The following is a 20034-nucleotide window of genomic DNA, read 5'->3' as shown; positions in this document are numbered from 1 at the left end:
ACACCATGTTCCATAATTCATAACGTATACTACCTGTAATACGAAATTATGAACCGTTTAGATAGCCGTAAATTTACTTTCATTATTATAAAAAAACTTATAATTCATTTGTAAAAATCTTATTCAAATTTTGTTATAGTATAGTTATGCGATAAAAGAACATTAAAATATATATTATCATTCATATTATCAAGGATTTATATAAAATATACGATAATATGTATAAAAATATACTACGTTTATCTTTTATTAAAAAAAATAATGTCTTTTAGAGAAGACATTAAAGTTTCAAATGATTATTTCAAGTGATATAATATATGTTGTCGCATACATTTGTAATGTATTGTATAGACAAGGAAAGTAAATAGTGAGAGAAGGACGGAGATAGCTTAAAAATTATGAAATCAGCGCCATCTTCAGAGTGCCGCAAATGAAACACATGAAGAAAGGACAGAAAATAGTTGAAGAAGGATAGAGATAAAATAAGAATTTACTATTAGCGCCATCTCTTGAATATCAAGAAATATTAAGTTTGAGCACTCTTCAAAGAGATGGCGTTATTAGTTAAAGTCTTTAAATGTTTCAAGTTTCATTAAGTTTCAGCACTTTTCAAAGAGATGGCGACACTAGTTAATGTCTTTAGATAATTCTAATTTCATTAAGTTTCAGCACTTTTCAAAGAGATGGCAGCACTAGTTAATGTCTTTTACATGTTTCTGACATCAAGTTTGAACATTTATGGAAGAGATGGCGACACTAGTTAATGTCTTTTACATATTTCTGACATCAAGTTTGAGCATTTATCGAAGAGATGGCGGTACTAGTTAATGTCTTTTATATGTTTCTGACATCAAGTTTGAGCATTTATCGAAGAGATGACGCTAGTGGTCAATTCTTTATTTTCTGTCCTTTTTCTATTATTTTCTATCCTTTCTTTTTGTGTTTCATTTGCGGCACTCTGAAGATGGCGCTGATTCCCATATTTTTATACTATCTCTGTCCTTTTCTTAGTATTTATTTTCCTTGTCTTACTAATTAGATAAATTGTAATGACAAATATAAACACTTGTGACAGTTTATGAAAATGTTAATATATATAATTTACATTGCACATATATTGGAAAATTGCTTCTCAGAGAATATCCAAATAATAAAAGTTTTGGGAAATAATTAATATTATTTTTATTGATGATATTTCTTGCAATTCTTTCAATAATCAATGTTCTATGATAAATCTGCATTTTATAAATAATAATTATAATTCTTACGTCAAAAATAATTAACTATCACGTGCTATCTCTATATTAATCATAAATTTAATTATAATTTTTTTCTTTGCAACGCTATTATATTCCATTTTGAATTGATAACATGATATATTACACAAGAATAGTAACAATGACTATATAAATAGCTTTTGGATTATATGATACAAAAATGCATTGGATAATAAATCTATTTTATAACTAGTTTGTGGTTATACGTTATATTTTTATTATATTTCTATTACAATTCTATATCACAAGAATATTATCATATATTTGTGATTAATTAATTAATCATTTTATAATTATAACATAAGTGTTCGTAAAATCAAGATTACAAAAGCTGACAAAAATGTTTTTGAACTTTAAATTCCTATATATTAAAACTATAGAATATCAACGCACTATACTTAAAATTGTCGACAAGCAGTCACTTTTTCTATGCCCATTTTATATATAATTCACATGACACATCTGTGTTCAAGGAAAAAGAACGAAGATGAGGGGACTGTTTCCGCCCCTAAAGTTTTTCTACTATATAAATTTATATACTATTCGCTAGAAAAATTAAGCCTTTGTTTATTGTCATGAGATAATTATAATATTATAATACTTCTTTGACAAATTTTGTACATATAACAATTTCTAAAAGTGATTGTATATTTATGTACGCTTTTTGTACAACTCTTTTTAATTTTAACTACGATTTGAAAGGAAATTAATGTGATCTTTACTAATTTTTACTCATGGTACGTATTTATTTTTTATATAGTATCAAATTATCATTAAATTATAAACTGTCAATATTATTTTCACAAATTAATTAGCATTTTGTTATACAACACATCCTTTTAACTAACATAATTAATAATTAATCATTATATTAATTGTCGAAAATACCTGTAAACTTTCTTTTGTGTACTAAAATGAAATTGCGTATTATGTGCGTAGTATATTATATTTAAATGGTATATATATAAGAGGCATATATTTAAATAAAAAATTGATTTAAATATATATAAAATATAATTATTCTAAAAAATTATTTGAAATTAATATGATATAATAATTTATATCATAATTTACATATCTGATATATATAAAGAAATATTAAAAAATATTTTATTTATTTCATTATATTTTAATTATTTAATAATTTTTAAAATATATTAATAGGATTTTTTATAAAATAAAAAAAAATATATAATTGCATATATATGGTTAATTTTTTGATAAATAATTATATATATATAAACATGTAATATACATGTTTTAGGCTTTACGTATGATGTCAGCAATAGTGCCAAGCACACATAATATAATTGATTCTAATCAAAGTTATGACCATGCATCAGAACGACAGAAACTGTTGGAAAATTTATTGGCTTCTGCAAAAAAGTGTCATATTAGATTTGGTGGGCGTACTGAATTAGCAACTGAATCAGATATATGTGTCACACAATTATGTCATATATTTGAATCAATTTTTAGTCATGGATTACGTACAAACTGTATTGAAAAAATTAATTCAGCTTTAAGGTAAAAAATAATATATATGTTGTATTAATTATAAATAAATTATATATATATATAATGTTATTAAAAAATGTTATTTATTTAATCAAGATATCTACAATATGTACAATATTCTATAAAATATATAAAATTATATAAAAATAGTATTTATTATATTTTCTCAAAATAATCTTGATATATTATGATAATGTGCATATAATCATTTATATAATGATGTATTTTTTTTATATTTTATCATTTCAAATATAACTATATAGATATATTTGAAAGATAATCATATATGATAACTAATAATATAAAATATGCTATTATATTATTTTTTATTATTTATATTTCTACAGGCATGTTTCAGACATAGTGTCTGGTAGTAATACAAAATCATGTAATACATCAGATATGGCATTTTGGCCTTGTATAAAAGAACAATTAACATGGCATGAACAAGAACGTTTTAGTGTATTGAAAAAGGTTCATACAGATTATGGCAGAGGTAGAGCATGGCTTAGAGCTGTTTTAAATGAACGTTCTTTAGAACGTCATTTACATGCTATACTTGATCCTTCAATACTGTCTCCATTTTATGAAGATTGGGCATTTTTACTTGATCAAGAACGAAGTGCTGTATTGCCAAATGTAGCAGCAGGTATAAAGACATTAATTTTTTATCATAATATCTTAATTGTATAAAGTAATTAAATATCATTTTGAAATATCTATTAGGACTTGGTAGTATTTTATTTGCAATTAGGATAGATAATGAAGAATTAGATAATAATTTAAAAGGCAGAGAAATGGATAAACAAAAGGTTTCATTATCTGAACCAATTATATCATCTTCAATACCAGGTAATTATATCTCTTATATTAAATATATAAAATTAAATATAATTTTTATACAAATATAATGAATGTCTCAATTAGGGCCTACTTCAAAACAGAAACAAAGAAAAAAAGTGCCAATCCATATAATTTCTTTTGATAATGAAAATGATGAACAAGAAAACACAGAAGTTTCTATTTCAGTTAGTGCTCCTCCAACTTGTCTCAATTCTCCTACAGTAACATCAACAAAAACCTCTACATCACATAGTTTAGTTTCACAATCTCAAATAGAAACAAATAATATCACTACAATAACAAATAAAGAAAATTCTGATTGGGAAAATAAGTAAGTAAACATATTACTCCATACTTTCAACTTGATGTTTTAAGTAATAATATTCACTATTTTAGTGAAACCTTTGAAGAAGAAAAAATATTAACACCAATCACAAATTCTGGAAGTATGGGTGGACTTGTTCCTGTGTCACCTTTAGATCAAACATTAGATGATATGTTGATAACATTACCAAGTTATTTAGATGTATGTTTAAAATATATTAAATTTTAATATATTTAATTTTTAATTTAATTTATTATTTTTAATTCATTTTATATTTCTTATATAGGATTCATCTGAAGTTGCAGAACCTGCAATAGAAGCTACTGAACCTTTTATAGATTTGGATATTCATACAAATAATGATAGTTTAGATATTGAGACATTACAAGTTAAACTTTTAGCTATGACTGAAATGTTAGAACAGGCTAAAGAAGATGCTATGACTAGTAGGTTACAACTTGGTCGTTTACAAAGACAACATCAAAATTATCTTGAAAGACATGAATTACAAATACAAGCATTAAATCGGTAAGTTTCTGATTTTGATGATTTTATTTTATCAAATAGAAAGAAATTATATTTTAATACAATTCTAATTTAATAGAGAAAATGAATTATTAAGACAACAATTACGAAAATATGTAACAGCAGTACAAATGTTAAGAAGAGATTCAGATTCTACTACAGTTTCTGAAGAAGATCCATCATTAGATTATCATTATGAAGCTCAACAATATGAAGAGAAATTAATTCAGGTTGCAGATATGCATGCAGAATTAATGGAATTTAATGCTAGATTAACTTTACAATTAAATGACAGGTAAACATTATATATTATTATTATTATAATTATTATTAATAATATTTATATTTTATATTAATATTTTGAAAAATTACAGGGATAGGTTAGTTAAATTATTACAAGCTGAATTAGAGTGCCTTCGGGGGCCTATAAATGAAGATGATTTACCATTAGAACCACCATGTCTTATACATATATGGATTCCATCTGCATTTCTAACTGGGCAATCTTCTGATATACATCATGTTTACCAGGTGAATCTAAATTAAATATAAAAATTTTTAATATAAACTAATTCTAATAAAATTATTATCAAATGTATCAAGTTTATTAATTGTTACAGATATACGTACGTATTAGAGATACAGAATGGAATATATATAGACGATACGCTCAATTTCATGCACTTTATAGAGAATTAAAGAAACATGATGCAATTGTTACTACTTTTGAATTTCCACCAAAAAAGACAATAGGAAATAAGGTATTTATATATTATATATAAAAAAATTAAAATAATTATAATATTGTCTACTTAAATGGTTATAAATTTATTATCATCATCTACTGAAACTTGCTTATAAAAATATATTATGCTTTTATTATTTTAAGATTATTATAATAAAAAATTATTAAGATTTTTACAATCAATATATCTATATACTAATTTTCTATTTGTATTTTTTTTTAAGTATATGTATATATATATATATATATATATATATATATATATTCCGTAAAATAAAACACAGAATGCAATATTATCTAATTCAGTTTATAAGATATTTTGTATTATTTTATTTTCTCGATTTTTCATTTAAATCTTGGATACATTCATGGAACAATTGAAAAATTGTTTGATATATATATAAACAGAAAAATTGATTTGATATATAATATTCAATTCCTGGAAATTTATTTTTCGATTTTAAATTGTGATTAATGACCATTTAAGTGGATATATAGAAAATATAAAAATTATATTTATTTTTATTCTTATCTAGGATGCTAAATTTGTAGAAGAGCGACGACAAAAATTACAACAGTGGTTAAGACGAATTGTTGGAAGATTAGCACAATGTTCTCCAGCATTTGCGTCTAGACCAAATAGACAAACTCTTATATCTTTGATGCCTTTCTTTGGGTAATTTATTTCACAATTTTAATATTATTTAATTTATTTATTAATTAATTGTTTCTAAATTTTTTAAAAATTGCAAAAAAATCTTGATAGCTTGATTTTATTATAAAATATTACCTTCTTTTAGTGATAATCTTAATACTGAAGATTCGAAAAAAAACAACTCTGCAAGAAATACATTTTCTTCTTCCCCTCAATACATGGGTTTATAATTATTAACATTTTTTTTTATAGACAATTTGTATATATAAAAAATCTTTCTAATTTAATGTATAAAATACTTATGTTGTTCTATACATATATATATATATATATATATATTTATACATATATTATATATATTGTTGATAATTGAAGATACGAGCATATGCCTGTATGTATACAAGTATAATTAATATACATTGACACATGCTGTTTATAGCTGATATATGTATAAAAATAATATGTAGTAAAAATAATTAAAAATTAAGTCTTTTTCTACAAAAATATGTATTATTTTTTTTATGTGAACATTTATGTGAAATATTGTTTAAAACTTTAATTTATTTAAAGAGAAACTTAATCCTGTTTTTAATTTTCTAATGAGATAAAAAATATATTTCTTATATATTGTATAAATTTATTATATATCCTATATTTTAGAATAAATGTTTGAAAATTAATAAAAATAATATTGAAAATATTATAAGATAAAAATAAATGATTTTTATTAAAATGTATATAAAAGATATTATTTGATAAAATGATGAAAAAAATTTAAATAAAAAAAAAAATAATGCAAAGAATATAAGAAAAAGTGTTTTTATAATTAAATTATATAATATCGTGTTCAATCTCGTTTTCTAAAAATTTTATTCATGTAAGGCGCCTTAACAGTAATATAAAAAGGTACACTTTTCCATTTATACTTTATGATAAAAATAAAAGTGCATATTGTTATTGGAACAAGTACATACAGTATTATGCTGGTAAATAATACAACTAATCGCATATAAGATTCACAGGTTTAACAAGTTGCATAGGAGTCTCACTATGGAGAGGTAAGATAAGAAAATTTTGCAAAAAACCAATTATCAAAGAATGTATTCACGCATAAATTTTTATTCCTTGAACGTGACGCTTATCAAATAAATATATGTTATAACAATGAAATTTCAATCGTAATATGAATTAGTATTTGTACTGAGCGACACAAACTGGATTTTTTACCTTTCCATATTGAGATATAAAAATTTTTTGTAATAGCAAAGTTTATCGAATCATTAATATAATCATCCTTAATACTTTGACTGCCGAATGTGGAACCATAATGTATTTTTATTACAAAGGAACCAACGATACGTCCGTATATTTGTTATATATTATAATACATTTGATGACGTTGCAATAAGAGTTTTATATTGTAGCTCATGCAAGCAACAACATAAATGACAAATATTTATTATCTTAAAAATTGTAGTCGCTTATACTTAATTCGATACAAATGTATCGAAAAGTAAGACATTATTGCATGGCAGTCAATGTATTAATTGCAATTACATACGCTTTAAACAAATCTATGGAATCTATACTTATAGCGCATCGCAATCATAACATCATAATCATAGTAAGTTTTGTAACATAATGGTACATGATTACATTACTTATAAAATTGATTATAAATCAGATACATTCATTTCAAGTTGATATTATATAATATAATAATATTCTGCTTGGAATAGGGAGAGAAAAATAATCGTATATATTTATTAAATAAGTTCTTAATGTTTCGATAAGAATATAATTCAATATTTAAATTTAATGGACAAATATAATTCATTAACAGAAATATATAAAAAAAACAAAAATTACTATTGAAAGCAATTAAAATATTTGTAAACATGGATTATTAAAATTTTAAATATCAAATATAAATAATATATAATTATAATGATAAAATATTCAAAAATAAGACAATAATATATCTTTTATGTACTAAATCTTATATTTTAATTTGCTTTTATATTTTGAAATTTGATAATGCACGAAAAATACAATATATAACTTATCACTTAAAGAGTATTTTATTCCGTAGAAAATATAAGTTCATTTATACATATAATATTCATGAAAGTTTATCAAGATTAAAGAAAAAATAAATCTCGATCTCAAAAAATTAACATACTTTACAATACTGATACACGGTACTTATTTGAAAAATGATAATAGTATTCATTAAATTGTATTAATTTCTTAATTTACGATTCACAGAGATGCGTGTGACTATTATTTAAACTTGTCAAGATAAGCAAAACATTAAACGAATAAGGAACAAACGACAATAAATTATAAAATATGTTTAATAAAATATAAAAATGAAAAAAAAACATATAAAATTTCGAATAAGATCAATAGCTTTGAATATTTTTAAATATAATCATCATAAAAAAATCTTTTAATTAATATAAAAAAAAAATAATATTTACTATGATTTTGACAATTGCATTGTGCCGTTTGGAAAAGGAGTCTAATCTCTGTTGACTATGGACAGCTCGTATTATGGTAATTTTTTATACACATATTTTTTTAAAGTTCGCATTGATCCACAAGTTTTTTTTCGTTCAACGAACTTTCGCGAGACGCACGAAAAGTACAGAATTCGTTGGCCTTAGTCACTACGTTCCGTACAAAGATTTCATCATAAACTGTTTTAAATTATTATTTACATTCACTAGCTTTCTTCGCTGACTAATTTTGATTTAGCCCTAGGACAGACTAGAAGGTAGATAGATCCTTATGTATAAATTATTGATTTTCGATGTACCGTTGAGAATTACTATTAGAATGTTCAAGACTGCATGTAAGATACTCTTTATAAAATATAAAAATTTATTTTAAAAAATGATCCATTTCATTTCATAATTTATTTATTGAAAAAATTTTATATATAACTGAACTTCAAAAAATATATAGTAAATTTTTAATAACATAAAAAATTATACATTTAAAAATAATTTATAATTTTTTTAATATAAAATTTATATAATTAAATAATATATTTATTCAGAATATTATTCAGAATATATTTATAAATTTATATATAATATATCATTACAAAAAAAACAGAAAGGTTTTGTATTCGTCTGCTTAAAATAAAAAACGATTAAATAATATTTTAAATATTTATTAAAAAATAATGAATAAACGCTGCGTTTAATTTACGAAATATATAAAATTTTCCAAAATTTCTCTTTACAATTTTTACGTAATAAAAAATTTAGACTGAGCATCTTACAAATCTCAACAATCTTTGTATTTTTTCTTGTTATTGTGCGAGATACTACAACGATACGTTTGGACAGTCCTAGGGATAAATAAATTCGTAATTGACATAATCATTTTGCCATTCTGAAGCCTGCTCAGATTTAGATATGTAAAGAGAATGTACCGAACAGTAGTCACATAAGGATCATTTAGTTAACGAATTAAAGAGTACCTATATTGTTTCATAGGTATCCGGAGAAATTTGAGCCTAATTTTATTTAACTTTAAATTTAGGTATATCCAAATAACAAGTAATCTTTAGTTTAGCAGTCTTTACACACATTCCTCTGTTTGTGAAATTGACAACAAAAGCTAACAATAATGATAACACATTATGCAAGTACATGAAGGTTAAAAAGTGGAGCCTCATGAGTGTAGTCAAAAATAATAAGGCTAGCTTTCTTCTAAAGTAATTTTCTTTTTTGCTTATTAGTAAAAGTATGAAACTTTTTATTCACTATGATTAATACATGTAACGTTAAAACATTTCTTTTCTCTGTTTAAGTAAAAATACGCCAACAGATGAAATACATGATCGATAAATTTTTTTTCTTTTTTTTAGAGCGCCTGCAAACTTTACGTTTACATTCATGTATTTTATAGCAATGGGATAGATGTTATTTAGGTCCATAGCGAAAATAAATAAAAGAAAATCTTCTTAAGCTAGATAGCAGATTAGTTTTGTATTGTATACTTGTTAACTAGCCAGTGCATTTTGTATATATCCTGACTCTCTCATTAACCTTCCTGTCTATTTAGCACACTTTGCCACGCATTCTAAGGCATGAACTTTCTAGTGAGCTGGATAAAAGAGAGCATAGACCAGTGTGCCAGGTACTTTATGTGTTAACATTTTTCACTGTTGTAGCTAGATACAATATAATATTAGAAAGTATATTACTATTGTATTTAAAAAACTGTTCTTCCCTGCTCTTGATCTTATATTAAGATCCTTATTCCTCAGACCATAACTATAAAATTGTTTGCAAAACGTTTTGTATTAGAAAGCAAAAAATAAATTGAACTTCTTGAGTGGCTATGTCTGCATATACTAAATAATAAGTTAAGCCATCACACAAATAACTCTTGATCTTTTTTTAAAGTAAGTAATTTGTTTATATAAAAATTATTAACAATATTTGATATTTCTTTGATTATTTTTATTGTAAAAACATTTAATAAAAGAACTAACAATTGATAATTATTAACATAATAAAAAAATATTATCACAAATTTAAATAACTAAATTTTAAAGATGAAACTCCAAATACTTATAGTATAATATTTCGATAATAAAGTTTCATTGTTATTCGCGGATGGCTTAATCAGGATTCTGATATTACAACACATGCATACTTATTTGTATAGAACGTAGATTATAAATTTGTTTACTATGATCCACGTTTATACAAAACCCTACACGCACACCCATACTGTGCCAAGTTAGGGAGCCATTTGTATGCACATCTGATACCACACTGGCTAAAGCACATGTCGTTATTTGTTACTTCAATCAATGTTTAATTTTACCACTTGTCATATTTTTACTCATTACATTTCCACCTTATATCATTAGGTTCATTCTATCATACATCCATCAACCTGTCATTGCATGCTGTATTGGTTGTACATATTCAGATAGTAAACTAACATAACATATTAAATCAAAAATTTTGTAACCCTATGGTAATATAATTATTAAACAATAGAATATACTCTTGCAATTAACTTAACTTCCATAAGTTGTTTTATGACACTGAACACTATAATTGAACAAAGTGCTTGTTTTACTTTCAAAATAGAAACTTATTGCCTAAGAGACATTACTATAAAAAGAAGCTATGCAAAAGTGCACATTTGTACACGTAATACAAAATAAACTATCGTGACAATTAATTTATGCTTTATCTTACATACGCGTTCTTAAAAAAAATAGTAAAGAATGTACGTGTATAATTCTAAGAGAATATAATTCTAAAAAATAATGTACCATAGGGATACATATTTTCGAGCTCCTCATATAATAATAATTTGAATATTTTTAGCATATGAGTAATAATACAAAACGATACAAAATTCTAACGAGTGTTTTTTGTTTAACTATGAATTCGAATTATTAAGTGATAAAGATCTAATGAAAAGTTTATAAAAGGGTACCGGTGTACATATCCAGGCACATGTACCCATTTTTTATCTGTATAATTTTGTTTTTCCAACAATCAAATTTAATACTCTGACATTTTGAATATTTATCCCTGTATACAAAACTAAAGTCGTTTAGCACATTTTAGCACTAAATTTAGAATACACAATTTTTATTAGTCTTTCTCCCTGTAGAACACAATGTTCATTCCTAAATGTCGTTTTTTAGTTATCACAAATTATTGTTCCTCGTATTTATTATTGTTTGAAACATTAACGGAGCTCAGATGCTTTCAATATTTTATATCAATGCAATTATAACTTTTTAATTACACATTCACGATGCCCGAACGAACATTGGGTCGCACTGGAAACAGGCTGTTTTTCGGTAACTTTTCTTTGTTGGTATAAGCTTTCATATCAAAGTAAACCACTTTCTACCCATGAGGTCATTAAAAAAAAATATATATACCAATCGGGTTTGTGAACATTATTCTGTAAGGTAAAGAGCAGGACTATGGATTTGGAGGAGGTGTAGTTGGTGTTGTATGCGAAGAAGGTGATGCACTGGCAACCATTGTTGGACTGGCTGGCTGTTGTAATGGCAGGAACGCTGATCCCAAGCTAGGTTTTAACTGGAATGCTACACACGGCTTTGGGCAATAGTCTAATTTGCTCAAGTCTATCATGGGTCGCCTATACATACAAATATAATTGTTTCAATAATGTTAAAATATTTCTCTGAATAAAAAAAATAATCTTAAATATTATTAAATAAATTTTAATTTAAACGAATTTAAATTATTTTTTCTTGAATAATACGAATTATATGCGATTTTTAAATGAGATATGTATAATTTAATAAAAAATACGTAACAAATAAAATTTTTATATACATTATTACAAAATAAATTGCCTATATTAATTATTTTAATTTAAAAAGAAAACAACAAAATTACCTGGCATCCTCTACAAATTTGAGATTGACTTTCTCACAGCCATCAGGTGGTTCTCTTGCAAGGAACCTATTAATGTGAGGAGAGGTGCCAAGACGTCCTTCTCTATCTTGTTCAGGAGTTGAACCACGACTTCCACCTTTAAGATAAATTACAATATCAGAATTAATAGTCATATAAAATTAATGCATAAATATATTGCATATATCAATTGAAAAGCAAATACATCTTTAATTCATGCTTTTAATAACATAAATATGGTTATATGATTTATATATTTAAAAATTCAAAAAATTTAAAAATTCATATAAAAAAATAAAAAATATAAATATGATAATTTTATATACTAGACAAAATTATTTTATTCGAATAATATACATATATATATATTATATAACTTATTAAAAAAATAATACATATTATATATATTACTAAAAATATATATATATATACATATTATTATATAAACATATAGAATATATAAACAAATTTGAAAATTATTAAATGTTTTATATGATACTTGAATATATATAATTATTATTATGAATATAAATATTGAATATAAATATTATTAATTTAGAATTCTTTACATAAAAATTATGAATTAAACAAATTGCTATAAATCTTAACTTAATAAATTTTTTTTTATCATGCAATTGTATACTTAATCTTATTATTTTTATATTTATATAAATGATGTAAATTTATTTTTTAATAATAATTTAAATAAAAATAGTTACAAATATTAAATTAAAATATATATAATGAAACACTTATAAAATCAAAGTATTGCATGTGCATGCAAACATCAATAGAATAATAAAGGATATAACAAATATATTTTAATTTATTAAAAATAAATTTGTTTAATATATAATATTATATGTATTGTAAATATTCAATTTGATATTATTCTGTGAAAATATATTAAAATTTTAATAAATATAAAATATAATGAAAAAAATAATTGTTTAAAATTAAAAAATAATCCTAATTTTGTTATTAATTTTCATATTTTTTATAAAATATTTAAAATTTTATATTTAAAAAAAATAGTTCATGCACATATTTTAGATTAAGTATAAGTATGTATATGTGTGTACGTGTATGTGCGCGCGCGCGTGTATGTGTGTATATATATATAGATATATGTACGAAATAATAAAAAATTTATAGATAGATATATAAAAATCTATTAACTATATGTATATGAACATTTAAAAAGATAAAAAAAAAATAAAAACAAAAAAACAAATATATTTGATTAAAAGGGATTTCATGAAAAATAAAAAGAATGTTTCCGCAAATATGCGCCAACCTTGTAAGAGATCGCTAGGCGGACGGGACGCATCCATAAGACCAGGAATCAGCGGAGACTCAGAATTCCTAGATGGAGGGCCTGTCTCAACAGGCACACACCATAGTTAGTCTGTTATTTATAGTGTTACCAGTAACCAGAAATACTTCACACGCATATATATTTATATACTCTTATTAAAAAAATAAAAATAGATAAAATATTTTTATATTTTTCAAAGTACAAAAAAAAACTACTTGAATTATAAATACTAATAATAAATGTTGCATATAATTATTAATTTGATAGTGTTAATATTTGGATTAGGTTTTCATAATTTTTCAACATAAAATTTATATAGTTCGCATATTTTCTAAAAACACTTGACTACTTCATAATCTAAATACTATTAAATAATATAAACTATATTAAATAATATAGTAAAATATAAACTTACCTGAAGAATAAGAACTGGAGGGAAGGTCAGTAGCTGGTGTTTGTGTGTTCACGCTACGAGTAGCCCTCAATAAATCTGCTAATGGTGCACGATGACCTTCTGGTGTAATTTGCTCACGATATCGCGCATACTATAAGAATAAGTGTATATTTAAATTAAAATCAATTTTTAATATTTCTGAATTTCACTTTAAGATTATTTTAAATATATTATTTTATTCATCATATATCAAAATTATAATAAATAGATTACATTGTTACAAATAATTGTTTATATTATAATAAATAAATATTATAATAAATATAAATAAATACATACTTTATCTTCCACTGGATGATCAGGATCACTAGGGTTAGTTGTGGATTTGAGAACTAATCCTTCAATTTCTTGATTTAATCCTTCAATAGAAGAACGCATTGGAGGCCTCATTGGTTTCACAGGGATATTCATAGGACTTGCCTTTGTACTCAAACCAAATTGATTGTCTGGTACAATAATAAAACTAACATGTCAATCAATTCTAGAAACAAAAAGATTTCTTATATGAGTCCCTATTCCTAATTGAACTCACGTATAGACGTTTGTGAAGCAATACTGGGTAAAACTGTATGATCTGCAGGAAAAGCTGGCGGTGGTCCACCTGGCATTATAAGTCCAAATACTGCTGTTCGTTCTCTACTGCTGGTGCCTTCCTTATTTGTACGTTGTAACCTATATTATATATCTTTTTTTATTCAAATAATATAAATATATATAAATATCATGATAATATGTTGCATAAAAAAAACTATATTTTAAATCTATTAATTATTTTATAATATAAAATTTTTCATTATCATTTAAAAAATAAAAACAAAATAAATTTAATGATAATATACATACCGGTGCCTAAAATACTTTTCCAATTTTTCATCAGTGGTTGTTTGTTCTGTAGGATGACGTGTGTGTAATTTTCTTGGTTCATTAGACCATTCTTCTGTCTATAGAAAAATAACTTCATTGATTCCTATACTATAGATATGATATAGAAGATATGAAATATCATTATATTGCATAGTAAAATATATTATTATGCCAATATAATGAATTTTTTATAAAAATAAAAACATTAAATACAATTAAATAAATATTTGAAATAAAATAAAATTTACCTGTGTAGATTTATCAACCAAAAGAAGACTGGAATGAATGTAATATGAATCACGAGGCCATTGTCCTTTCAAATAGATTGTATCTAATGATGCTGTCCTTCGAATATTTTGGTTTCCACTTAAACTTTCGCTGCATCTTCCACTTAATGTTTTTGATTTTGCTGTGCATGACAAAAATTTTAAATAAACATAATTCTTATGAAAGATGTAATAATTATTACAGGAAATTAAATAAAAAATGTATTGTTATTGTGTATATATAAATTAAAATTGGATTATGTAAACCAGAACCGGACTATGAAAAATATATTCGGTTGCTGGATAAAATAAATAAGATATAAATAAAAATTGAATAATAGGATAAAGGAGAAAATAATAAATTTTTTAACTGTTTATTGTGGAACCGATCTAAAATTTTATATTCGGTTACCGAATTATTTATTTTAATAATTATAAATCTATAATTAAAGAAATCAGAAAAAGATTAGTTTATTTCCTATGACATTAAAATATTGTATATGTATAATATATATATATTATATATATATATAATTTATTATATATTACATATTACATTTATCATTGTTTAATCCATTGATATATAATATTATTTATTAAATATAATGAAAGCAATAATGCATAATTACATTTATAATAAGTAAATTGTTTTAAAACTGCAAATTAATATAAATTTAACGTGCTTAACTAAATTTATTAAATAACATACAAAATATTTAAAAATTATATAGATTTAGGAAAATTTAATATATCACAGAACTTAAAATACATATAACATTTTTTATCTGATATTTTAGTTATAATATTTACAATCAATTATATATATGACATGTATAATATAAACAAATTATGTGGAATCTTATAAAAATAACATTTAAAATGTTTACAAACGACAAAAATTACGATAAACTTGCAAATATAAAATCGTTTAAAAATTTATGCATATATAATACACAATAAACATTTATAGTTGGTTGTATTCTGACATTGAAAAAAGGAAATGGGAATAAATAATAGTCTTTAATCAAGGATTCAATCAGAGGATATGAAAAAAATTAAAATGACAGACACAACAAAGTGTAGCGAAAGATAACAGTGTATAGTAAGTACGTGACATGTAGAATAGTGAACGTAAATACCTTTGTAAGAGAGGGAACCTGGGCTTCGTTGTCCAGAGGAAGAAGTCTCCGGCGAGATGCGGGCCCGCCACGCACTCGCATTTGTTGGCGATACGGTGGGACTGTTGCTATTGCTCTTCCTGAGACTGCTGCCCTGCCGGCCTTGTCTTAGCAGCGAGCTTACGGGTAGAGTCGCGCGCATTGGGCCTTGCTTCGATGTCGAGCATGGCGAGGATTTTCGCATTCGCTGTGATCCCGACATTTTGTCATATAGACAGGTGGCACTCGGGCCTTTGATGCTGGTGCGTTTGGTACACTGTTTCAAATATGTTGTACTAAGGACGGGGCGCCGCGGGCACCGTTCAGGGCACGAGGCCTCCGAGCACCCGCGACTTTGTCGCGCACACGCGGCGACAGCAGCGGTGGTGCCGACAGCAGCGAGGACAGATTTCAGAATCGTTTATAATATTTGCCTTCTCGGTGGCGGACGAGATCTCATCAACGATAATGGTAGCAACGACGATAACGGCGCGACGAATTCACCAGCAACTACGACGAGAACGTTGGTAGCGGCGGCGCGACGACAATGCCCTACGCGTCTTGTCATTTGCAATGTTCTGCTGCTGCCTCGGCACGCACGTCACGTGATCGTCCGTCCCGGCTGGTCATTGGTGCAACGTTAGCCCGTGGAGCGTCGTACTACGCTCACCCGTGGGGGCCGCGTTCCATTCACTACCACCGTAGCACCGTACCTAGCGTCCTATCGTTTTCTCACTCTCTCGTTCTCTAATTTTCTCTCTCGTCTTCGCGCTTGTGCAGTGGCCCTCAAATTCGCCCTTTCTCAATTCCTTTGATGTCCCGTCGAAAATGTTATTTAACGGTTGTTCTTGATATTCGTGAATTATTAGTTTTCTTACAAATGTCACTTAGCTATTAATTTTATATTGAAGGTTATACGAATCATTTTAAACACATTTTTTAGCACAAAATCACATTTCAATCGAAAGGATGTTTTGGTGTTCGTGTACGACGTGCGCAACTCTGCTTATATACACCTGCACGACACACGTATAGACCAGTATGTAGCGTCTTACGTTTCACGTTATGTACGTAATGGAGGAGCACAAGCCGATGAATAGCGTGTGTGAATAACTTTCGTGTACGGAGCACGTACTAGCACAAGCGTAGTATCCGAGCTTACGTTTTTCAGCTACGGCGCGTGCACGCTACATTCATTCGATACTCTCGCTAGGAAAAATCTCGAGATAATCGTTTCAATTTACTACTATCGAACCGATATTTACGCGCGAGATTGATTTCGATGTTATTGATAATTTTAAATTTTTATAATTTCTTTAATTAAAATTATTATTTCAATTACTTGTATTATATTTATCATATAAAATTATTGAATAAATAAAAATTTTGTTTATTTTAAATGATTTGTATTTTTTTATAAATATTAATTACCTATTCCTAATATTTAATAATTCAGGATAATAAAATTTATTTTTTATAAATTAAGTTCATATATTTATTTACATATTGTACATTATACTATGTTTTTTTATTACATATTTTTTTTAAGTGTTACTATTGATAACATATGACTAGATTAAATAATATCAAATTTAAAATATTGAAAAATCAGTCAAATTTTTAATGTTAGTAAATATATATATATATATATATATATATATATATATATATATATATAAAGTTAATATTTTAATGAAATATAAAATTTTTGTTTCAATTAAATATGAAAATAAAGCTAAAGCAAATCCTAAAAGCATCGATTTATGTATGACATATATTATTTATATATAAAAAAAACTATAAAATAATATGTAATTTAAAAAATATAAAATTATGATGTTAAAAGCATATTAAGTCACTTGTCATATGTTGTCAGCATAAAAATATTAAAATTAATAACACAACTTTATATTATATAACTTATAACTTTATATTTGCATGGAAATTTGTTTAATAAAGGCACTGCCATGCTTGTTTCTAAAAATTAATGACATAATATACTTATAATTAATTATACTTATACACATATATGTATGTATATGCATACAATATTTGTAAGTAATAATAATGCTGAATTATTTTGCAAAATAATTTACAGAAAATGCTGTATATCAATTCCAAAAATAATTATTTAAAATTATAATATCTTACAATTTAGATAATTTTTCTATCATTCTAGTAACATACTAATACTTATAAAAACAAAAATTAACATACATATAATTATTTAAATAATAATAAAAGAGTAAAAATACATTTGTGTATGCATTAATTATTGAATGTTATATATCTTTTCTTAGCATTAATAAATGAAATTATATTTATTAATGAATGAAAAACACAAATATAATGACTAAATTCATAAATTTAAAATAATGAAATATTATATATAGTATATATAATATAACAATATTATTCTTATTTAAAGGAGTTTGTTTCTTAATTATTAGAAACAGTTGAACACAACACTGACATCTGTTTTAATTTGTATGTCAGTCCATTTAAATTTACATTTATTAATCAATATTAAAAAAAAACTGTCTTTTTTCTAATTTTTTCTAAATATTTTTTTTCTAAACTAATTTCTAATATAAAGATAATATATAAATGTTAAAATAAAAATAAATTTTAAGCTTTAATTCTAATAAGTAAAGAAAACTAAAAATTAACTAAAGTCTTTTTTTATTGTTTCTATCACAATAATCAGTTTTATTGTAAGTTTATTGAAAATTCAAAGTTTGAATTTTTTATCTAAATTTCTTTAATGCACCATTTACAAATAAAAAAATTGTGATTATATAATAAATAAATTTATGCATAAATTATACATTGATACTTAACATTATAAAAATGATATTTTTTACAAATATGTAAAATATTATTTGCAATGTAATAATTATAATAATTTATACATAAATATATATATATATTTATTTATATTTTTATATATTTATGTATAAATGATATATATGCATAATTTTATATACTATACAAAATTCATTTAAATTCATACAAATAAAATATATTGTTTTAATTTGTAATAATACTGGAAAAATATTAGCACACAATATTAAGTTATTTTTATTTACTTATTATAATATGTATTATTTATAATAATGAATTTTTAATAATAAAAAAACAATTTAACTTCTAAATCAAAAAAATTTAATGAATATATTATGACAAATGCTTTGAATGATAATCAAAAATAAGTTAATATTCATAAGAAATAATTTTTATAAAATAAATGAGTTAAATATTGAGATGAACATAAAATATAAATAAAATTTAAAGAATATTTTTTATCATCATTTTTTCACATAAGATTTTTATACAAAGCACTTTAGATATGTATATATATGTATATATACATATACATATATATATATATGTATGTATATATACATATATATACATATATATATATATATATATATATATAAATATTTAAATATTTTTTATCAATTTAATATTTATAAAATTAAACTTTGCTTTTTATTATAAAAAATATTACTGATCATTGATTTAATGAAAATGATACAAATATATTTTTTAATATAAAAAAAAAACTTTAAGATATATTTAACAAATTGAAACATTCTTTTTTAAATTTTTATTGAAAATAAATATAATTTTTATTATATAAT

At 24.1% G+C, this 20034-nt stretch overlaps 2 protein-coding genes across 7 annotated transcripts; one reads left to right on the top strand and one right to left on the bottom strand.

Moving 5' to 3' along the window:
• Positions 1-1037: 1037 nt before the first annotated feature.
• Positions 1038-12263, top strand: LOC107996519 (sorting nexin-29). Of its 5 annotated transcripts, XR_009829938.1 has the most exons (13): positions 1476-2014; positions 2542-2804; positions 3143-3444; positions 3522-3647; positions 3723-3969; positions 4035-4164; positions 4250-4491; positions 4568-4783; positions 4863-5019; positions 5109-5249; positions 5770-5909; positions 6034-8667; positions 11854-12263. XR_009829938.1 is itself a non-coding variant. In XM_062075851.1 (12 exons), exons 1-12 carry the CDS (start codon positions 2012-2014, stop codon positions 6116-6118), a joined length of 2052 nt encoding a protein of 683 aa, XP_061931835.1. In that variant the 5' UTR covers positions 1038-2011; the 3' UTR covers positions 6119-12263. The 5 variants fall into 5 exon arrangements, 2 of the variants coding, with proteins under 2 accessions (XP_061931835.1, XP_061931836.1); XM_062075851.1 differs by having other exon boundaries at positions 1038-2014; positions 6034-12263; XR_009829939.1 differs by lacking the exons at positions 6034-8667; positions 11854-12263 and having other exon boundaries at positions 1474-2014; positions 5092-5249; positions 5770-5802.
• On the bottom strand, positions 9054-17787 carry LOC107996598 (protein FAM117B). Of its 2 annotated transcripts, XM_017054742.3 has the most exons (9): positions 16370-17787; positions 15213-15373; positions 14944-15041; positions 14633-14772; positions 14380-14546; positions 14062-14191; positions 13626-13706; positions 12311-12446; positions 9054-12047 (listed from the first exon to the last, which is right to left on the bottom strand). In XM_017054742.3, exons 1-9 carry the CDS (start codon positions 16608-16610, stop codon positions 11867-11869), a joined length of 1335 nt encoding a protein of 444 aa, XP_016910231.1. In that variant the 5' UTR covers positions 16611-17787; the 3' UTR covers positions 9054-11866. The 2 variants fall into 2 exon arrangements, with proteins under 2 accessions (XP_016910231.1, XP_016910232.1); XM_017054743.3 differs by lacking the exon at positions 13626-13706.
• Between the last annotated feature and the right edge of the window lie 2247 nt (positions 17788-20034).

Source organism: Apis cerana, linkage group LG5 (assembly GCF_029169275.1).
Source record: "Apis cerana isolate GH-2021 linkage group LG5, AcerK_1.0, whole genome shotgun sequence".
In the NCBI taxonomy this organism is placed as follows: domain Eukaryota; kingdom Metazoa; phylum Arthropoda; class Insecta; order Hymenoptera; family Apidae; genus Apis; species Apis cerana.
This window is presented reverse-complemented; position numbering and strand designations above follow the sequence as displayed.

Excerpts from the sequence above, each read along its gene's own strand:
- LOC107996519 (XM_062075851.1), top strand. Across the intron at positions 3,970-4,034 it reads AATTCTGATTGGGAAAATAA|TGAAACCTTTGAAGAAGAAA; the intron begins GTAAGTAAACAT and ends TCACTATTTTAG. Across the intron at positions 4,492-4,567 it reads CAAATACAAGCATTAAATCG|AGAAAATGAATTATTAAGAC; the intron begins GTAAGTTTCTGA and ends CTAATTTAATAG.
- LOC107996598 (XM_017054742.3), bottom strand. The coding sequence starts at position 16,610 with ATGTCGGGATCACAGCGAATGCGAAAATCCTCGCCATGCTCGACATCG. Across the intron at positions 12,447-13,625 it reads GCCTAGCGATCTCTTACAAG|GTGGAAGTCGTGGTTCAACT; the intron begins GTTGGCGCATAT and ends TTTATCTTAAAG. Across the intron at positions 12,048-12,310 it reads AAATTTGTAGAGGATGCCAG|GCGACCCATGATAGACTTGA; the intron begins GTAATTTTGTTG and ends TTGTATGTATAG.